The sequence below is a fragment of the Rhinatrema bivittatum genome, chromosome 1 (assembly GCF_901001135.1).
Source record: "Rhinatrema bivittatum chromosome 1, aRhiBiv1.1, whole genome shotgun sequence".
Lineage (NCBI taxonomy): Eukaryota > Metazoa > Chordata > Amphibia > Gymnophiona > Rhinatrematidae > Rhinatrema > Rhinatrema bivittatum.
Genome location: NC_042615.1, coordinates 759,335,565 through 759,354,534, shown reverse-complemented (window position 1 = coordinate 759,354,534; position 18,970 = coordinate 759,335,565). Strand labels below are relative to the sequence as shown.

The 18,970-nt window shown below is 41.2% G+C and overlaps 1 protein-coding gene across 2 annotated transcripts in view; it reads right to left on the bottom strand.

The window, feature by feature from the left end:
* The window catches only part of NPR3 (natriuretic peptide receptor 3), a 164,407-nt gene that overhangs the window by 115,815 nt on the left and 29,622 nt on the right, over positions 1 to 18,970 (bottom strand). For both annotated transcript variants that reach the window (XM_029579193.1, XM_029579189.1), the window contains exons 2-3: positions 18,631 to 18,753; positions 1,604 to 1,770 (exon numbers count right to left, since the gene is read on the bottom strand). In XM_029579193.1, coding sequence (XP_029435053.1) covers positions 1,604 to 1,770; positions 18,631 to 18,753 — 290 coding nt within the window. The remainder of the gene's footprint in view (positions 1 to 1,603; positions 1,771 to 18,630; positions 18,754 to 18,970) is intronic.

Genomic DNA, 18,970 nt, shown 5'->3' with positions numbered 1-18,970 from the left:
CATATACCTATATGAGTGACCTAGTGGTTAGAGCAGCAGGCTGAGAATCAGAGAAGCTAGTATTCAAATCCCATGTCTGCCACTGATGCTCCTTGGGCAAGTCACTTCACCCTCCTGTGCCTCAGGTACTAACGTATTCTAGGGAAGAGGCCTAACTACTATACTTGAATATGTAGCTTGCTTTGAGCACGGTTTCGGAAAGGCAAGTAATGAAATCCAAATTTAAATCAACCGATTCGACTGACTGAGTCAGAATTTTCCAGCATGGAAATCCTCCCTGAGAGAGAGAGGTGCCAAGAGCAAAACTTTAATACGGGTCCATAGTGGTAGGTTAATATAAATTGATTTACTACTTCTAGTTTATTTATTTTGGATCTACTGAAGTACTGTAGCACTGCATCATCCCTTAATCCACAGTGAAGAGCTCTGTAGTGACAACACAAACTTTCAGCTGGAAAGAGCTGTGTTAGAAGAGTGTTCCTTGTACTGTAAAGTACTGATACCACTGAAAGGACATTTCTGACTGCGAGGCAAATTGCCCAACAGGCTTTCCCTTGAATTCCCCCAGTTCTTACATGGAACTCTCCCACCTGTAAGAGAGGAAGAAGAGGGATGCAGTTTGGATGGCCAATGGGTATCCTTCATAAGAAGGGTCAGAAAATGGTATTTTAGGCAAGGTCAGGTTGTCTTTGACACTTTAATGATTTTATCTCATTCTCTCCCCCCCCCCCAGCTGATATCAAGTGGACAAAATCTGTTGGAAAACTGTACTCTTCCTGCCCGCAGATCATACAGGCATTGGGGGCGGGGAGGCGTGCTAAGCTTTTCTATAATATAACTATGTCTGTTAACATTCCGTTACTGTTCTGAAAGAGGTGATACACTCCCTTAATTAAGAAGAAATGGAAGAGGAAAAGGGAGCTTTTATCCCCAAGTTCTCAAAGAGGCTTGCACTAACCCCAGGGTCACAAAGAGACTTGAACAGAAGGGTCTTAAGAAGTCTTACAACCAGATGTGGGTCAAAGGTCAGGCTGACAGAGTGAAAAGGGTTCCCGCTCTAACAGGCAGCAAAGCCTTGCTGAAAAGCTGAAGAGGGCTGTTTATCCCGCGGGGACCTGGAGAGAAGCTCAGAGTGCTCACACAATGCTTTTTGTGTATGTGTATACAGTGCTTGGAAGGGGAGTGACTGAAAGCTTTGACAACATTGCCGAGTTTGTGTTATAGCATCCAGTCCAGATGAGCATGTTCCTCTCATTATGGCTATTATGGCATGTTGGTTGTGTTCATGTGACTGCAGTGTCTCTGTTTCTTTTTTTCCCTTAAAACCCCATGGGTTGTCTTATTTTAGCAGAGGGCAAGGCCCTATTGCTAGCACAGCTTACCATTTCTCTTAGCTCCACAAAGAAGCAAAAACAAATATTTTATTTAATAAAGCATGAAAGAGGCTTAAATTTGAAGATGACCCTTGCCATTCAACTCAGAATTTTGGAATTGACTCTAGAAGTGTTTAACTTGTAGAATTGAGTGCTTTTGTCCCCTTTCATTGAATCAGAAGATTGCTTACAGAATGCCAAACCATTAAAGTTTATGACTTGATACTTACGTAATCATCACCATTCAGTCCTAGTTTTTCAACAGAACTTTTCACCTCATTGGAAAACTTCTCAAACTCGGGTTTCACTGTCCTCAGTAGAGTAACTGTTTGTAGGGATGAGTATGCTTGCTTAGCTTCAGTGTCGTATTTGTCGCCTCTCTTCCAGGAGCCATTTCCTGTGGGAGAAATAAAAATATGTACCATTCCAAACCAGGCATCCCAAAGGACCAACTTGTCTCTTACCTGCAGCAGTCTTTCTACAAGCTGCTTCAGTTGGGCATACTGCAGGTACACCAGAAGTATAATTCTGGCTGATAACGGGAGATTTAGAGCTGAAAAAGATTGCCTTGCCATGCAATATTTTTGAAGTGTGTGAGATATTTGTCTCACATACAAAATGTGAAGAGACATTTTAGTGAATGGACCCTTATAGCAAGAGGCGAGCAAGTATATAAATATTAGAGATGTGCATTCGTTTTTGCCGAATTGGAAAATTTCAACGAAATTGTCCAATTCGGCATGTTTCGGGGAGCCCAAAAAACGATCGGGATTTTCCCATGTTTTCGCGAAAATTCGTTTTTCGGATTAGTGCAAACTAACAAAAAGTAACAAAATCTAACGGTTTTTGTTAGTGTGCACTAACGGGGAATTAGCACGCACTAATGGGGAGTTAGCACGCACTAACTCAAAAAATGATTTTTCGCGAAAACAATGACCCGAACCGCAAAAAAACACATTTTCTGTGGCGGCTGAAAAACAAAGAACGACACAAACACAAAAAACGATTCACATCTCTAATAAATATAGGAAATATGAGAATCTGATTTTATAACATTAGAAAGTGATTTTGAAATCATGACAGTGTGACTGGTTTTAAGAAAGCAAAGCACTGTATTATCTGTGAAAAACTTGAAAAACCTATTACTGTCTTTATAACTACAATTCAGTTTTGTACACTGCTACATGAAAACATCCCTCAATCCTATGCAGTCTGAATAATCAGATTGTTGCTGTGAAAACCATGGGTAATGGGTATCCCTGTTCAGCACAAAAAAAGTTCCAAAATTATCCATACAGAGTTAAAGCCAAACTTAATTCCTGATTTGATTAATACTGAAGCCTCTCTGTTATGAGTCAGTCTGTTACCATTAAGGCCTGGGAGTGCCATAGTAAACCGAGTGTAGGTTAGTGAATGGGAGGAGGAGCCATTCAAATTCAGCTCCTCCCTTTGTGGGGTCTGGAATGGCCAACCCCCTGAAAGGCTTTATAACAGCTCTCTCCCGAGCCTCTGTGGGCAGTCTTTTATGTTTTTTGGAGAGTTAGGAGGTAGTTAAGGAGCTTCACCTGTTTTGTAATTTTTCAGGCCCAGTCAGAGGAAGAAGGCTAATCCAGCCTGAGGATGGTGACCAAAAGTCAGGAGGGAAAAACCTCAAAACAACCACACTTTGGGTTGTTTTGGGGTTTTAAGCTTTTCCATGGTACACTACCTGGACTCAGAGATTGGGGAAGCCTGTTTCTGGGGCTGTGCAAGTTAGGAAAGACCTGCCCTCCAACCCCCCTCAACAAGGACAGAGGTGACAGTAACCAGCTGCAAGGAGGAACTCCGATGGTAATCTTGTTTGAAAGGGGAAAGGATATTAAGCTATAAGATCCAGGAGGAAAATTATTTTGGCTGCCCCTTCCTTCCTGCATTGGAGCAGGGTAAATTACCTGCATCCAGGGATCCTTCCCATCAGGGATCCATGAAGATCTGCTAACCATGAGTAAAAGAATTACAAAGATTGAGGGCGCCCATCTGAGCTCTGGGGAGAGAGAGAGAGTTGGACTCTCTGTGCAGAAACAGGGATTTTTATATTTTTTTACCAGCTTGGAAGGGGGTCACCCGCCCATCCTAGGGTTAGCTCTGCCCGCCTGGGAACTCTAGTTATCCAAACCCTGCAGGCTAGAAGTTCTTGGACCCTGGTATAAGTTATTCTTGCACAGATAGAGAAAAAGGACTGTAAAAAGAGCAAGAAAGTCTGTAGTGCCAGAGTCATAGATATTGCGCCATCATTCATCAGTGTTTGACAGCAAAGATTTTATTTTGGACCCTAACCCAGTGAATCCAGCGTGTTTACTGGGGCACACCGTGCACACAGTGAAGAAAACTGCCCCTCTCCCAGAGGCAACCCAAAGGTCAGTCACCCACAGCACTGGGCCCTGAAAGTAAATCTTTTCCCCCCAATAAAAAGGATCCACACCTTGGGGAACGAGCCACAGAGATGAGCTATCCAGGGTCCCTGCCCCAAAGAGTTGACACAGTCTTTTATGACCCCACCTGTGCAGGGGTGGGGGGGTTACATGAGTTTTAGAGACGTAACAAAAGATCAGAAAAATGAGAAATTCTCACCAGGAAATTCTGCATGTATCAATGTTGCATATGGATATGATATGCACCCTATTATTATTATTATAATATCATTTGTTTGACTTTGCAATTTATATTCAAGTGAGGCTTAAGGGAGTTTTGCAGTTAGAGGACTTCGGAAATCCTTGAGGAAGTGGATCTAAACCATGGTGACTACATCATAGGTTGGGGCTTAATGGGAATGAATGAACCATTAGGAGTAGTGAGTTTTATAAAGATGATCCGTATAAGTAGACATTTTTATATTTTGAAATGTTATAAGGTGAATCTGTACTATGTACAGTTTGAATAACTGTGAAACATATTTTGATGTTGTAAATCGCCTTGAGTAGTACATAACGAAGGTGATTCAGAAATAGATATAAATAGCTGTTAACTTAAACAGTAACCTCCTATTAAACAGTATTCAGATTGCTGAAAAATGCAAGGAAGATTCTGTATTTGCTCTGCATTTCTAAATAGGGACTGGACCTTCAGCTACCAGTGAAGAACCAACCAGTGAATAAATTAATATGGAAGTGCCTGGAGCTGTCAGGAAGAGGCAAGAAAATTTACTCCTCCCCTTCTGCGTTTATGGGTAATGGGTGGGGGGATTTCATTAAATATTATTTAGAAGGTAGGAGAGAGGGGTAGGGATTAGCCCCATTTAACTCAATATGTTTTAAAAGATATTTGAGAGGGGGGGCTGCAGGCAGTGGGACTTGGAAATCAGATATGCCTCGCCTGCTCATTTCTTTCTCCTTTCAGTAAGCTGAGCCGCTAAATAAAAGAACATAAGAATTGCCATGCTGGGTCAGGCTAAAGTCAATTGAGCCCAGCATCCTATCTCTAACAGAGGCCAGTCCAGCTCGCGAGTACCAGGCAGATCCCATAAAGTAGATCTAATTCCTGTTACTCACTCCCAGAACATAAGAACATAAGAAATTGCCATGCTGGGTCAGACCAAGGGTCCATGAAGCCCAGCATCCTGTTTCTAACAGAGGCCAAACCAGGCCACAAGAACCTGGCAAGTACCCAAACACCAAGATCATCCCATTCTACTGATACTAGTAATAGCAGAGGTCATTCCCTAAGTCAACTTGATTAATAGCAATTACTGGACTTCTCCTGCAAAAACATATCCAAACCCTTTTGAACCCAGCTACACTAACTGATAAACCACATCCCAAGGCAACAAATTCCAGAGCTTAATTGTGCATTGAATGAAAAAGAATTTTCTCCGATTAGTCTTAAATGTGCTACTTGCTAACTTCATGGAATGCCCCCTAGTCCTTCCATTATCCGAAAGTGTAAATAACTGATTCACATCTACTCATTCAAGACCTCTCATGATTTTAAAGACCTCTATCATATCCCCCCCTCAGCTCAGTTTCTGGTCATTGGATTATTCAATGTGGACCTCTAAATTTAAATTATTTGGACTAGAAAAAGTAACAAGAAGAAGAACAAAAATACTTCCAGATTGGGATACATTAAAATTTTGAATTTAAAAAATTCAAAACCTTAACTGAGACCTTGGCACCATAAAAACCACAAGTACTAATATATGAGCATGTTGGCCTCCTAAGAATGGTAACTTTAAAATAGCATGCACGCCCACATATGCTAGAAAATTTACATCATTCGTGCAATATTATATAAAATATACCTAACACGTGTATTGGGTGTATTTTATATAATTTGCTCCTAATTTTAAACATTTACACAAGCCAACTGACCTTAGGAACTGTCGGAATTTTATACATGCAAGTGAGGTAATTTTATAACATGTGCACAAGTTTATCCAGTTCATCCACTAGGTTGACCAGTCTATCTCTAGGTCATCAAGATCCCCGGGTTCTTTAGTCGGTACTCCCCCTCACAGTCCGTATTTGGCTATCAATTGTTTTATTCAGACTTACACCTGAAAAACAGCAGAAGTAAATATGCGCAGGGAAGCGTCGTACGCACGCTGCGTTTGCAAGACTTAAAAATGCTGCTTATGCGTGTTTATGTTAGCCCTCCCTTGGAATGCCCCGCCCCATTCCGCTCCTTTTTTTCCTTTTTTCACCGTATTGTAAATGCACCCCACCCTAATGTCATACTCTTACCTCCTTGCAAGACACCCCTGTTTTCCCTGTCACCCCTTCTACCCAGTCCCCCTCATCTACCCTATTTGTTCCCCCTGTAAAAAGTCACTGTAAGTAGTTAAATCTATTTCATTCGATTTTTATGTCTATTTATTTTCAAATCACCTGTTAAATGTTATCATCTCGAAGTTATTATGTAAGTTAACCTTCCTAAATTCTTATATGAGTTACAATGTAAAATAAGCAACCAATGTCTTATTTATGTTCAGTTACATGTGAACCGATGTGGTATCTCGATGGAATGTCGGTATACAAATACAAATAAATAAAGAAGATGAAAGATATTTACGCATCGGTACTTGGACATGATTGTGCGATGTTTATAAATTATCCCTAGTGCGAATAAGCGCAATATGCACTTGCGTCTCTGATTTTTTTTTGCACGTGCAGTGCTTTTAAAATTCACCCTTAAAAGTGCAAATTTTGACTTGGCTGGCTGAGAATCAAAGATCCCTAGGTTGCTCATGATGTTCACAATACCAGCTGCAATCTAACAAGAGAGAACATGCCTATTTGAGTTGGCTCATGGGTTGTTTTTTTCTGAAATTTGAGTGACAGATTTACAAGCAGAGCTTAAGTGCTGAGGCAAAAAAAAAAAAATCATGAGCACCTTATCTCACACAAACACTGATCCAAGCTACATCTCATGTAAAAATGACTTGCATATTCCTCTGAAAGAATAAATTAACAACTAAGTAATACGGCTAAGCATTAATTTGTCCCAGCATAAAAGACTCTAGCAAGTTCTATTATCCCAGTGTCCTAGTTGTCCTCAGCACTGTGACTTGAAAGGAATGATTTGAACACATTGTAATGCGTAAGCTGTGCAGAAGTTTGCGATGGCAAACATCAAATGAGGCATCCAAGGGACAAAAGATAGAAATCTCCTCCGAGTTACAAAAGGACAAGCTAGTGCCTGTTAAAATAGCAAGGTACTGCTTCCATTAAGAGAAAGAATCTTTAAGAATGTAGGGGAATAGGTTACCAGATGTATTACAAGAAATATGGTCAAGCTTTTATTTATTAAAAAAAAAAAAAAAAAGACAAACACCAAAGGATTTCTCAGGGGGCTCTACTGGAATCTTGGTTTATTTGTGCTGGCTCACAGCCAGCCTCCAAAAGCCACAGATGATCAAAGAACTGGGCTGCTAATTATCTTCTCAGTCATTTGATAAATACCAGGCACTACACCAGGAGATTCTTTTTTAATTGTACTGGTGTTCAGAAACCTGCACAGACACCAGCAAACTTCATCAATTAATGCAAACACGTGGAAAAATTAAATCTGTGGACTAAACGTCTCAAAGGTTAACACTTATGCATCCTTTCCCTTTTCTTGCATTTTCAGTCCAAAAACCGGAAGGGGGGAGTGACCATACTAAACCATGTTCTAATCTAGCATGTCTGTTGTTGCTGGCACTGTCTTTACACAGTTCTGCCAACACAAATGGGAAATAGACCCGGAAAAAACCTAGGGCGCTCCGACGCACGTCATGAGACCGCAGGGACTTGTACAGAGTTTATATCACCACCTGATTAAATACCAACAAAGGGAAACTAACAGGGACACCATAGCTGGCCCCTGGATGTCTGCTTGGTCCCTTAGTGCTGACAAGTACAGACTTACACTTGCATGTCAAGGGATCACTGAAGTTCTTTTCATATTTAAAAAACATATTTCTTCTCTATGTAATGACACCATATGACAGGATGCAGGTTTTCTTGCATGCTCAATGTCAGGCTGCTTTGAGAAATTTAATCTGGTAAAGCTATAGCATTCCCTAGTCACTAGGCATGGGCATTTGTTTAAAATGAATGGACATCCTGAAACTAACTGGGTCCAATTTGTTGTTTCAGGATTCCCCAAAAATGAATGGAAATGGACCACTGAATTAAATAAATCCCATTCATTTCATTTGTTTTTGCCACATTCTGTTCTATGAGACATTAAACTCAACTGCCCTATAGAAATCAATGTGAGAGCAACAGGTATACAGTTAGGAATTGATATTAAGTATAATAGCCAGCCAGCCCTTCCTAGTTAGTCATTCTGAACTCATGGCCTTATCAGAAAGTTCTGAATGTGATAACAGTTAAAGTAGTAAAAAAGATCTCATGCAAAGCCAGAAAATCAAGAAATGAAACAGCCTGTCAGCTACAGAATATGGGAAAAGGTTTCTAAATGAAGCAATCCTCACTACTTTCCAGGAAAACCACACCACATTCATTAGAGAAACCATTTAGATGTCCTGTATATGATAAGAGTCTCCTTTACATGAAAATCAAAATTCCAACTCACAGCTAGGTCAAGTTCAAGTAGGGAATGTAAATAAAAGCTTATTTCAAAAATATAATTCTTATCACAGGTCATTTTTTTGTACTGAATCTGAAAACTGGCAATGTGCTTCAACAGAATGACTCAAAAAAAGGGGTCCAGTAAACGCTAAACACTTGAGATATAGACAATAAACAAAAAGGGTTAGCTCAAATCAACAGAATGACTGGCATCTCCCATGCTACACCTTGGGGATCTTTGTGCCACTCAACCATGCTGCCATGCCCAGACTTTACACCTTGGCGTTCTCTTTGCCATTGTGCTTTGCTGTCATACCCCTGGTTTTACACCTTGAGTTGTTCTTGTCAGTCTAAGGGGGCTGCTTTGCACCACTCATATTGTTTTGGTGTCTTGAAGACACTCTTTGTGCTGCTTGGCTCCTTTATCAGTGCTTGCCTTGGTGTTTTTTTCCTGCCACCCTTCCTGCTTCGTTTCCCCTTCATGGTGCCTTAGGATGCTGATGCTACTTTTGGTACCAGATCGCCCCTCGTGATGTCATCAAGAATTCATTTCACAGTTACTAGTACCATATTGCTGCTTCTTTGCTCCTCTCACACAGGCCGATACAGAGCAGTGCACTCAGCCGAGCGCACCGTTTAGCCCGTTTGGTCGTGAGTTTTAGACGCGCTATTATTACTCCTTATACTGTAAGGGGTAATAGCGCGTGGAAAACGCGCTGCCAACCCCCCGAAACTAATAACGCTTATCACATGCAAATGCATGTTGATGAGCCTTTTAGTTATTCCCCCAGAATACTGAAAGTAAAATGTGCAGCCAGGTCACACATTTTACTCTCAGAAATTAACGCCTGGCCAAGGGAATGTTAACTTGAAAGCACTGGGAAAGCATTGGGAAAAGTGTACAGAAAAGCAGAAAAAACTGCTTTTCTGTACACCCTGCAACTTAATATCATAGCGATGTTAAGTCGGAGGTACCAAAAATACAAAAAAAAAAAAATCTGCCCGCTGGTCACTGGGTCGAAAACGGACTCTCAATTTTGCCGGCATCCGTTTTCCAAACACAAGGCTGTCAGCGGATTCGAAAACAGACGTCAGTAAAATTAAGCGTCGGTTGTCGAACCCACTTACAGCCACCGCTTCCGCTAATAAAGAGGTGCTAGGGACGTTAGCGCGCGGCCTAATTTGAATACAAAATCACGAGCCCAGGAGAGGTGCCTGAGTGCACGTCAGGAGAGCGTGCACTTAACTCGGAGTGCCGGGTCTCCCGCACGTTTTATTGCATCGACCTGACAGTAACTTGGATTTCACCTGCCAATGCTGGTACCCGTTTGTCCCTTTATGGACCTTGAAGCTATTCTTGCCACTTTTGGTGCCACTTTCCAAAGTCTTTCTAGGTACCTTGGAGTTCTTTTCCCATTCTGATGATTTCTTCCCACAGGTTCTAAGATAATTGATTAGAAAACCCCAATTTTGGAGCCTAATATAGGCTGCAGTGCTTCCCCATTGACTTTAAGAACATAAGAACATGCCATACTGGGTCAGACCAAGGGTCCATCAAGCCCAGCATCCTGTTTCCAACAGTGGCCAATCCAGGCCATAAGAACCTGGCAAGTACCCAAAAACTAAGGGATTTTCAAAAACAGCGCGCGCGCCTACTTTTGTTCGCGCACCACGCACGAACAAAAGTACGCTGGATTTTATAAGATACGCGCGTATCTTATAAAATCCGGGGTCGGTGCGTGCAAGGGGGTGCACATTTGTGCAACCGGCGCGCGCTGCCTGTTCCCTCTGAGGCCTCGTAGGGAACTTTCCTTCTGCCTCCCCTCACCTTCCCCTACCTAACCCACCCCCCCCGGCCCTATCTAAACCCCCCCACCACCATTGTTGGCAGATTTATGCCTGCCAAAGGCAGGCTACTGGCGCGCCATCACTCGACCCGGGGGCTGGTATGGAGGCCTCGACCACGCCCCCGAGCCGACATCATGCCCCCGACACGCCTCCTGCCCCGCCCTGAAATTCGTGCCGCCCACCCGACACGCCCCCTTTGCAAAGCCCCATGACTTATGTGCGTCCTGGGGCTTGAGCGTGCTGCCGAGCCTATGCAAAATAGGCTCAGCGCGCGCAGGGGCCTTTTAAGAGGGTTATTTTCTAAGTCAACTTATGTTGAAACAGTTTTTATTGAATTTTCAGGAGAAAAAAAAACAACCACCAGAGGGGAGTGGTTCCTGCACCCCTCTGGACCATAATAAACAAGTAACAACCATTACACCCCTCCCCCCCCAGAGTAGCAAGCAAGATAGCATTTAGAGTGACATTATGAGTTACAGCTGATAAAAGTACAAGAAGTACAAAAGAAAAAAAAATATATAGGTATGGTCCTAATCATTAAGCACATAACTGCGCGCACGATGCGGGAGAGATTGGATGTAAGGCTGCCAGTTAACTAAAAACCGGCGCCGTTGTTTCGTGGAAGTCAACTTAATTAATAGCAGGTAATGGACTTCTCCTCCAAGAACTTATCCAATCCTTTTTTAACAGATAAACTCTCTGGGCCCTACCGGGTTCTTGTGACCCAGAGTAGCCACTGTTGGAGGCAGGATGCTGAGCTAGATGGACCTTTGGTCTGACTCAGCATGGCATATCATATGGTCTTTACTGTTTATCAAACAAGATATAAGTCTGAAATATTTCCCAAACTGCACATGTAGCTAAGAACAGTAAGGAAAGAAAGTCAATTAATACTGACAATTATGCAAGAAAGTAGATAGGATTTTACTACTGCATTTTCAGAATTTGTTTCAGTATAATGCTGGAGCCCATAAAACACTGGGGTTTGGGGCATCCCGCTTACATTGAAGGAAAAGGGAAAGGAGGTCTCAGTTAAAGCTCTCAGAGCTGTCAGTTTTACATTCCTTTATTGGCATTCTGTTGTATGTATCATACTCCAACTAACAGGTAGAAAACAAACCCCCTAGCATGACTAACTTTGCAAAGCATCTTTGGGACATTTATATTCATTTTTCTTTTAAAATAGCAGATCCCATAAAACAAAACGTTTAAACCCATGTTTCAAAGCACACAAGGACAATTATGGATACTATAGCAGCACCTCTATGGTCACATTTTATTTCATTTATTTTATTTAAAATATGTATATACCACATATCAAAATTCCTATGCAGTTTTTAACAAGACAACATTCATAATAAACTCATAAAAAATACAAACTATAAAAGACAGACAAATTAATAAAACATACTCTTACTGAGCCTGCACGGTGAAAATTATCATCTAGCACAGGGCTAGACAACCATTTTGAAATAGCCAAGATTTAAATCGGAGTTAGGTAACTCTGGTCCTCGAATAACACAAGATGGTCGTGTACAACCAGATTCTTTTCACACAACTCTTGAATATTAATTTTAATTGACATTTTTATTTAAAATATTCAAGAGATGTAAAATACGATTGAAAACAAAATTATAAAAAAGAAAACAGAACAGTCTAGGCTGTTATAGATCCCTAAACAGAAACTATACGCTAGCAAGCAGAATACCTCACTTCAGTCACACATGTAGACCCTCATCAAATACAGAATAAAATGACCATAAAAAATATAAATGGAAACATGCAGACAAAAATTGAACTAAAAACTGCAACAACACACACTCACACTTTCGCTCTTCCACATACAATCACACATACTCGCTCTCTCTCTCTCTCCCCCCACATGCAATCATACACACACTCTCTCTTCCCCACATGCAGTCACACACATGCTTGATCTCTCTCTCTCCAACATGCAATCACACATACTCTCTCTCTCACCCATATGGAATCAAACATACTCACTCTCTTTCCCCCACATGCAATCACAAATACTCTCTCTGACATGCAATCATGCATGTTCTCTCTCTTTCCCTCTCTCATATATGCAATCTGTTGCGACCGTCGCTGCGCGACATCTCCACTACGCCCACCTTACCTCTTTGGCGGCTCCCTCTTTGCCTGTTGGAAGTTTGGCTGCTGCGGCGTCATCTTGCCATTCTCCTCCGGCGTCCCCGGACCGGTTAGACGCTTCACTCCGCCATATTTCCCAGCAGCCTACGGGGGCGCACGCGGCACGGCCCCCAACTCTAATACCAGCAGTGGCACGAACCTCAGGGGCATCCCCCTGAGGTGTCGTCATCCTCACCGGATATTTAAGGTCTCTGAAATCGCTAACGAATCGAGTTAGCAAGGGGTTTCCTCCAGGTATCGGCGGATGGGATTTGCTCTCCACATACCTTACTACTCTGCCTCCTCGGACTTACCAGGGGTACCTGCTCCTCAGGGGCCTTACTTTCTCTTTGCTTTTCAGATCGCAGTCTGGAACCGGTACTCGCTCCTCGAGGGCCCACATTCCCGAACTTGCTACTGAATATCACTTGTGCCAGGAGGTCATCGCTGCCTTCAACACCAGTGAGTTACCATCTCTCTCTCAGAGCATTCCCTGGAACCAGGTACTCGCCCTCGAGGGCCTACTTCATTCCAGTTCCTGGGCTGCTTCTAAGAGACTATTGTGTGAGTGTCTATTGTGTGAATGCATACATACCATCAAGGTTCTGTTCCTGAACTCTGCATACTCTGCCTACTCACTATATTCAGTTTCTCTACAGCTCAGTTATCCAGGATTGCTGTTCCAGTATCTGAGGGACTACAGCCCAGCCAGGCACTTCCAGCTCACTACTGCCACCTCTGGTGGTTCCATATACTGTTTAATAAAAGAACTAGTGTGTGTCTGTCTCCATACTCTGAGCCTGACCGGTGGTCCCTCTCGGGACTTCCCCCAGGGGTGTGGTCATCTGCCACCTGCCCAAGGATCCACCCACACTACCACAAACACTCACACAATCACACATGCTCTATCTCTCTCTCTCTTCCCCACATGCAATCATAAGAACATAAGAAAATGCCATACTGGGTCAGACAAAGGGTCCATCAAGCCCAGCATCCTGTTTCCAACAGTGGCCAATCCAGGCCATAAGAACCTGGCAAGTACCCAAAAACTAAGTCTATTCCATGTAACCATTGCTAATGGCAGTGGCTATTCTCTAAGTGAACTTAATAGCAGGTAATGGACTTCTCCTCCAAGAACTTATCCAATCCTTTTTTAAACACAGCTATACTAACTGCACGAACCACATTCTCTGGCAACAAATTCCAGAGTTTAATTGTGCGTTGAGTAAAAAAGAACTTTCTCCGATTAGTTTTAAATGTGCCCCATGCTAACTTCATGGAGTGTCCCCTAGTCTTTCTACTATCCGAAAGAGTAAATAACCGATTCACATCTACCCGTTCTAGACCTCTCATGATTTTAAACACCTCTATCATATCCCCCCTCAGTCGTCTCTTCTCCAAGCTAAAAAGTCCTAACCTCTTTAGTCTTTCCTCATAGGGGAGTTGTTCCATTCCCCTTATCATTTTGGTAGCCCTTCTCTGTACCTTCTCCATCGCAATTATATCTTTTTTGAGATGCGGCGACCAGAATTGTACACAGTATTCAAGGTGCGGTCTCACCATGGAGCGATACAGAGGCATTATGACATTTTCCGTTTTATTCATCATTCCTTTTCTAATAATTCCCAACATTCTGTTTGTTTTTTTGACTGCCGCAGCACACTGAACCGACGATTTCAATGTGTTATCCACTATGACACCTAGATCTCTTTCTTGGATTGTAGCACCTAATATGGAACCCAACATCGTGTAATTATAGCATGGGTTATTTTTCCCTATATGCATCACCTTGCACTTATCCACATTAAATTTCATCTGCCATTTGGATGCCCAATTTTCCAGTCTCACAAGGTCTTCCTGCAATTTATCACAATCTGCTTGTGATTTAACTACTCTGAACAATTTTGTGTCATCTGCAAATTTGATTATCTCACTCGTCGTATTTCTTTCCAGATCATTTATAAATATATTGAACAGTAAGGGTCCCAATACAGATCCCTGAGGCACTCCACTGTCCACTCCCTTCCACTGAGAAAATTGCCCATTTAATCCTACTCTCTGTTTCCTGTCTTTCAGCCAGTTTGCAATCCACGAAAGGACATCGCCACCTATCCCATGACTTTTTACTTTTCCTAGAAGCCTCTCATGAGGAACTTTGTCAAACGCCTTCTGAAAATCCAAGTATACTATATCTACCGGTTCACCTTTATCCACATGTTTATTAACTCCTTCAAAAAAGTGAAGCAGATTTGTGAGGCAAGACTTGCCCTGGGTAAAGCCATGCTGACTTTGTTCCATTAAACCATGTCTTTCTATATGTTCTGTGATTTTGATGTTTAGAACACTTTCCACTATTTTTCCTGGCACTGAAGTCAGGCTAACAGGTCTGTAGTTTCCCGGATCGCCCCTGGAGCCCTTTTTAAATATTGGGGTTACATTTGCTATCCTCCAGTCTTCAGGTACAATGGATGATTTTAATGATAAGTTACAAATTTTTACTAATAGGTCTGAAATTTCATTTTTTAGTTCCTTCAGAACTCTGGGGTGTATACCATCCGGTCCAGGTGATTTACTACTCTTCAGTTTGTCAATCAGGCCTACCACATCTTCTAGGTTCACCATGATTTGATTCAGTCCATCTGAATCATTACCCATGAAAACCTTCTCCATTACGGGTACCTCCCCAACATCCTCTTCAGTAAACACCGAAGCAAAGAAATCATTTAATCTTTCCGTGATGGCCTTATCTTCTCTAAGTGCCCCTTTAACCCCTCGATCATCTAACGGTCCAACTGACTCCCTCACAGGCTTTCTGCTTCAGATATATTTTAAAAAGTTTTTACTGTGAGTTTTTGCCTCTACAGCCAACTTCTTTTCAAATTCTCTCTTAGCCTGTCTTATCAATGTCTTACATTTAACTTGCCAATGTTTATGCTTTATCCTATTTTCTTCTGTTGGATCCTTCTTCCAATTTTTGAATGAAGATCTTTTGGCTAAAATAGCTTCTTTCACCTCCCCTTTTAACCATGCCGGTAATCGTTTTGCCTTCTTTCCACCTTTCTTAATGTGTGGAATACATCTGGACTGTGCTTCTAGAATGGTATTTTTTAACAATGACCACGCCTCTTGGACATTTTTTACTTTTGTAGCTGCTCCTTTCAGTTCTTTTCTAACAATTTTTCTCATTTTATCAAAGTTTCCCTTTTGAAAGTTTAGCACGAGAGCCTTGGATTTGCACACTGTTCCTTTTCCAGTCATTAAATCAAATTTGATCATATTATATTCTCTCTCTCACACATGCAATCACACATGTTCTTGCCATCTCTCCCTCTCAAATGCAATCACACACGCTCACTCTCACTCTCTCTCCCATATGCAATCACACGTTCTCTCTCTCCCTCACATGCAATCAAACATACTTGCTCTCTCTCCCCCATGTACAATCAAACACACTCGTTCTCTCTCTCTTCCACATGGAATCACACATATTCGCTCTCTCTCTTTCCCCCACATGCAATCACATATACTCTCTCTCTCCCTCTCCCCTATATGCCATCACACATACTCACTTTCTCTCTCTCCCACATAAATCACACATACTTGCTCTCTCTATCATCCTCACTTGCAATCACACATTCTATACTTTCTCTCTGCCAAATGCAATCACACACGCTTGCTCTCTCTCTCCCACATGCAATTACACTCACCTTTTCTGTCTGTCACTCACATGCAATTACACATACTCACTTTCTCTCTCTCCCCCACATGCAATCACGCATATTTGCTCTCTCTCTCTCTCTCTACTCTTTCTCTCCTCCACATGCATACTTGTTTCTCTTTCTCTTTCTCTCTCTCCTCCATGTGGGGGAGGGAGAGATAGTACAGGTATGCGTGATTGCATGTGGGGGAAAGAGAGAGGAGTGTGATTGCATGTCGGCGTTCAATACTACAACATTTCTAATGCACAGCAAGGTTTCCAGATTATAACTAGAGATAAGTTTAAATCTCAATTTTATTTTCATTGAAAAATATATATATCAAAAAAATTTAGGAATGCCAGTTTTAACCTGCAGTGTGACCGATGATTAATTATAAAGCAACAAAGAAATAAAACTGCAGGTAGAGTCTATTATGACCGGTCACAATTTATCAATATGATAGTTCATCTATAATAATTTATTTCATATTTAATGACATTTACATAGAAACAGAATACGATGGCAGATAAGGAAAATATACATATAAAAAGCTTTTCATTCTTTCCTCATATAGTTATATAAACCTTACTTGATCTTTGGATTTCCCTTCACTTCTTCACACTAAGAATTCTCTTTACTTATCCTATACTTTCTTGAATTCTATCTCTATTTTTGCTTTCATCACCTCCAGTAGGAGGCCACTGCTTGCCTTTACCATCCTTTCCCTGAAGAAATATTTTATAGTGTTACTCGTTAGACTACCTCTTTGAGCCTTGTATAATGACTTCATATTCTGAATTTCCGCTCCACTGAAAAATGTTTGTTTCTTGTATATTATTTATGCTTAGAGGGGATCATTTTTAAAAGAGCTGTTTGCAGGTAAACTAGTAGGTAAACTAGTACATTAACCAAGTATTTACCTCCAAGTGTAGGCTTGTTCGAACAGCCACGTCTTAAGCTTTTTTTTGAAGGTGGCAGTGCAGTGTTCCAGGCGGAGATTAGGTGGCATAGAGTTCCATAATGTTGGTCCTGTAGTTGCCACCTTCAAAAAAAAGCTTAAGACGTGACTGTTCGAACAAGCCTACACTTGAACAAGCTACCCCCACCATATCACCTTCACTCTCTACCTCCTCCTCCTAAATTACACAAGCAAAGATATCTTTGTTATTGTTCTATATAGTTAATATCCTTTCTCCTAGGTCACCTGACCATTTCTCTACAACTCTTCCAAGTTTTTATACCCCTGTTACATGTAACTTTATACTTCCCTCTCAGTTTCATTATATTTATTCCCCTGTTACCTGTAAACCGATGTGATATGCCTATGAACTTCGGTATATAAAAGTTTTAAAATAAAATAAAGAAAGAAAGAAAGGTGTTATCAGTGGAGTGCCTCTGAGATCTGTCCTGGGACTGGTCTGTTCAGTATTTTCCTAAGTGATATCAGAGGGGTTAATCAGAAAGGTTTGTCTTTTTGCAGTAGTTATTAAAATCTGAAATAGAATAGACACTTTTGATGGATTAAACACTTGGAGGTAAATACTGTTACTATCACCCTTTGCTGATCACCACACCATTTTCTAATCCAGTCAACATCCATGAGGCCCATTTCTAGGCTGCCCATTTTATTTATAAGCATCCTATGTAGGACAGTGTTGATAGTGCTACTATAATTCAAGTATACCACATCCAGTGCTCAATTCTAATCTAATTCTTTAAGTCACAAAAAAAATATTTCATCAGATTTGTTCAACATGATTTCCATTTGGTGGAACCATGCTATTTTAGATCCTGCAACCCACTAGATTTGTGATACTCCACTATAGTTTCCTTTAACAGTAACTCCATTCATTTTCCCATGACTATAAACTTACTGGTCTATAGTTATCAACCTGCTCTCTCTTCGATTTTTAAAGAGCGGATATATGTGCCCTTCTCCAATTCTCTTCAATCAATGTCTTCAGTGATTGAACAGGACCTCCAGTGGAGCTGCCAGAACCTCTCTGAGCTCCCTTAATATCTTGAAATGCATCCTATCACTTCGTCCACTTTTAGTTTTCCTAGTTCCATGCAAACTCTCTTCTCTAAATGGCATGATATCTATATCTCTGCATACGTACCCCTTCCAACTATCAGTAGTCCTTCAATCACTTCTTTGGTTAACACTGAATAAAAATATTTATTTAGCTATCTGCCTTTCCCTTGTCACCTTCCACATATTCCTTCTTTGCACATCCTCCTCACGCGGAAATATCTGAAAAAAACAGTCTTGTCACCTTGCTCTACTGCCTTAGATATTTTCCCACCATTTGTGATTTGCTGCTTTCCTCAACTTTTCCGTCCTTTTTCTGAAATCCTTTGTACCTTTCCAGTGTGTCGTCAAGGTAATGACTCTGATAAAAAACATCCTACTACTACTACAGCATCTGTTAAAAATGGGCAACTAAAATGGCATTCTATTTACAAACTGCTTTGATAAAGAATCTTCAAAAAAGACCAGACAGTTACCATATGTAGAGCTGTTGAAGAGTTCAATGTTGAAGAATGCATAACCCCCATTTGTCATTCCTTTTCGATGAGCAGCTAACATAATGGTCCTTATGGTGTCAGCACTGGCACACATTACTACAACTAGGGGAAGAAAAAGGAAAACACAGATAAGAATCTGTTCTTTCAGCATTTGAAAGCAAAGCATTAGGTGTGTCACATACTAAAAATAATGAGGTTGATATTCAAAGACATTTATCTGGGTAACGTTTTTTTTAGCTAAATGCAGAGTTTTAAATATCTTAGCTACTTATCCAATACATTTTATCTGGATAAGTCATTAACGGCATAACTTATAGGC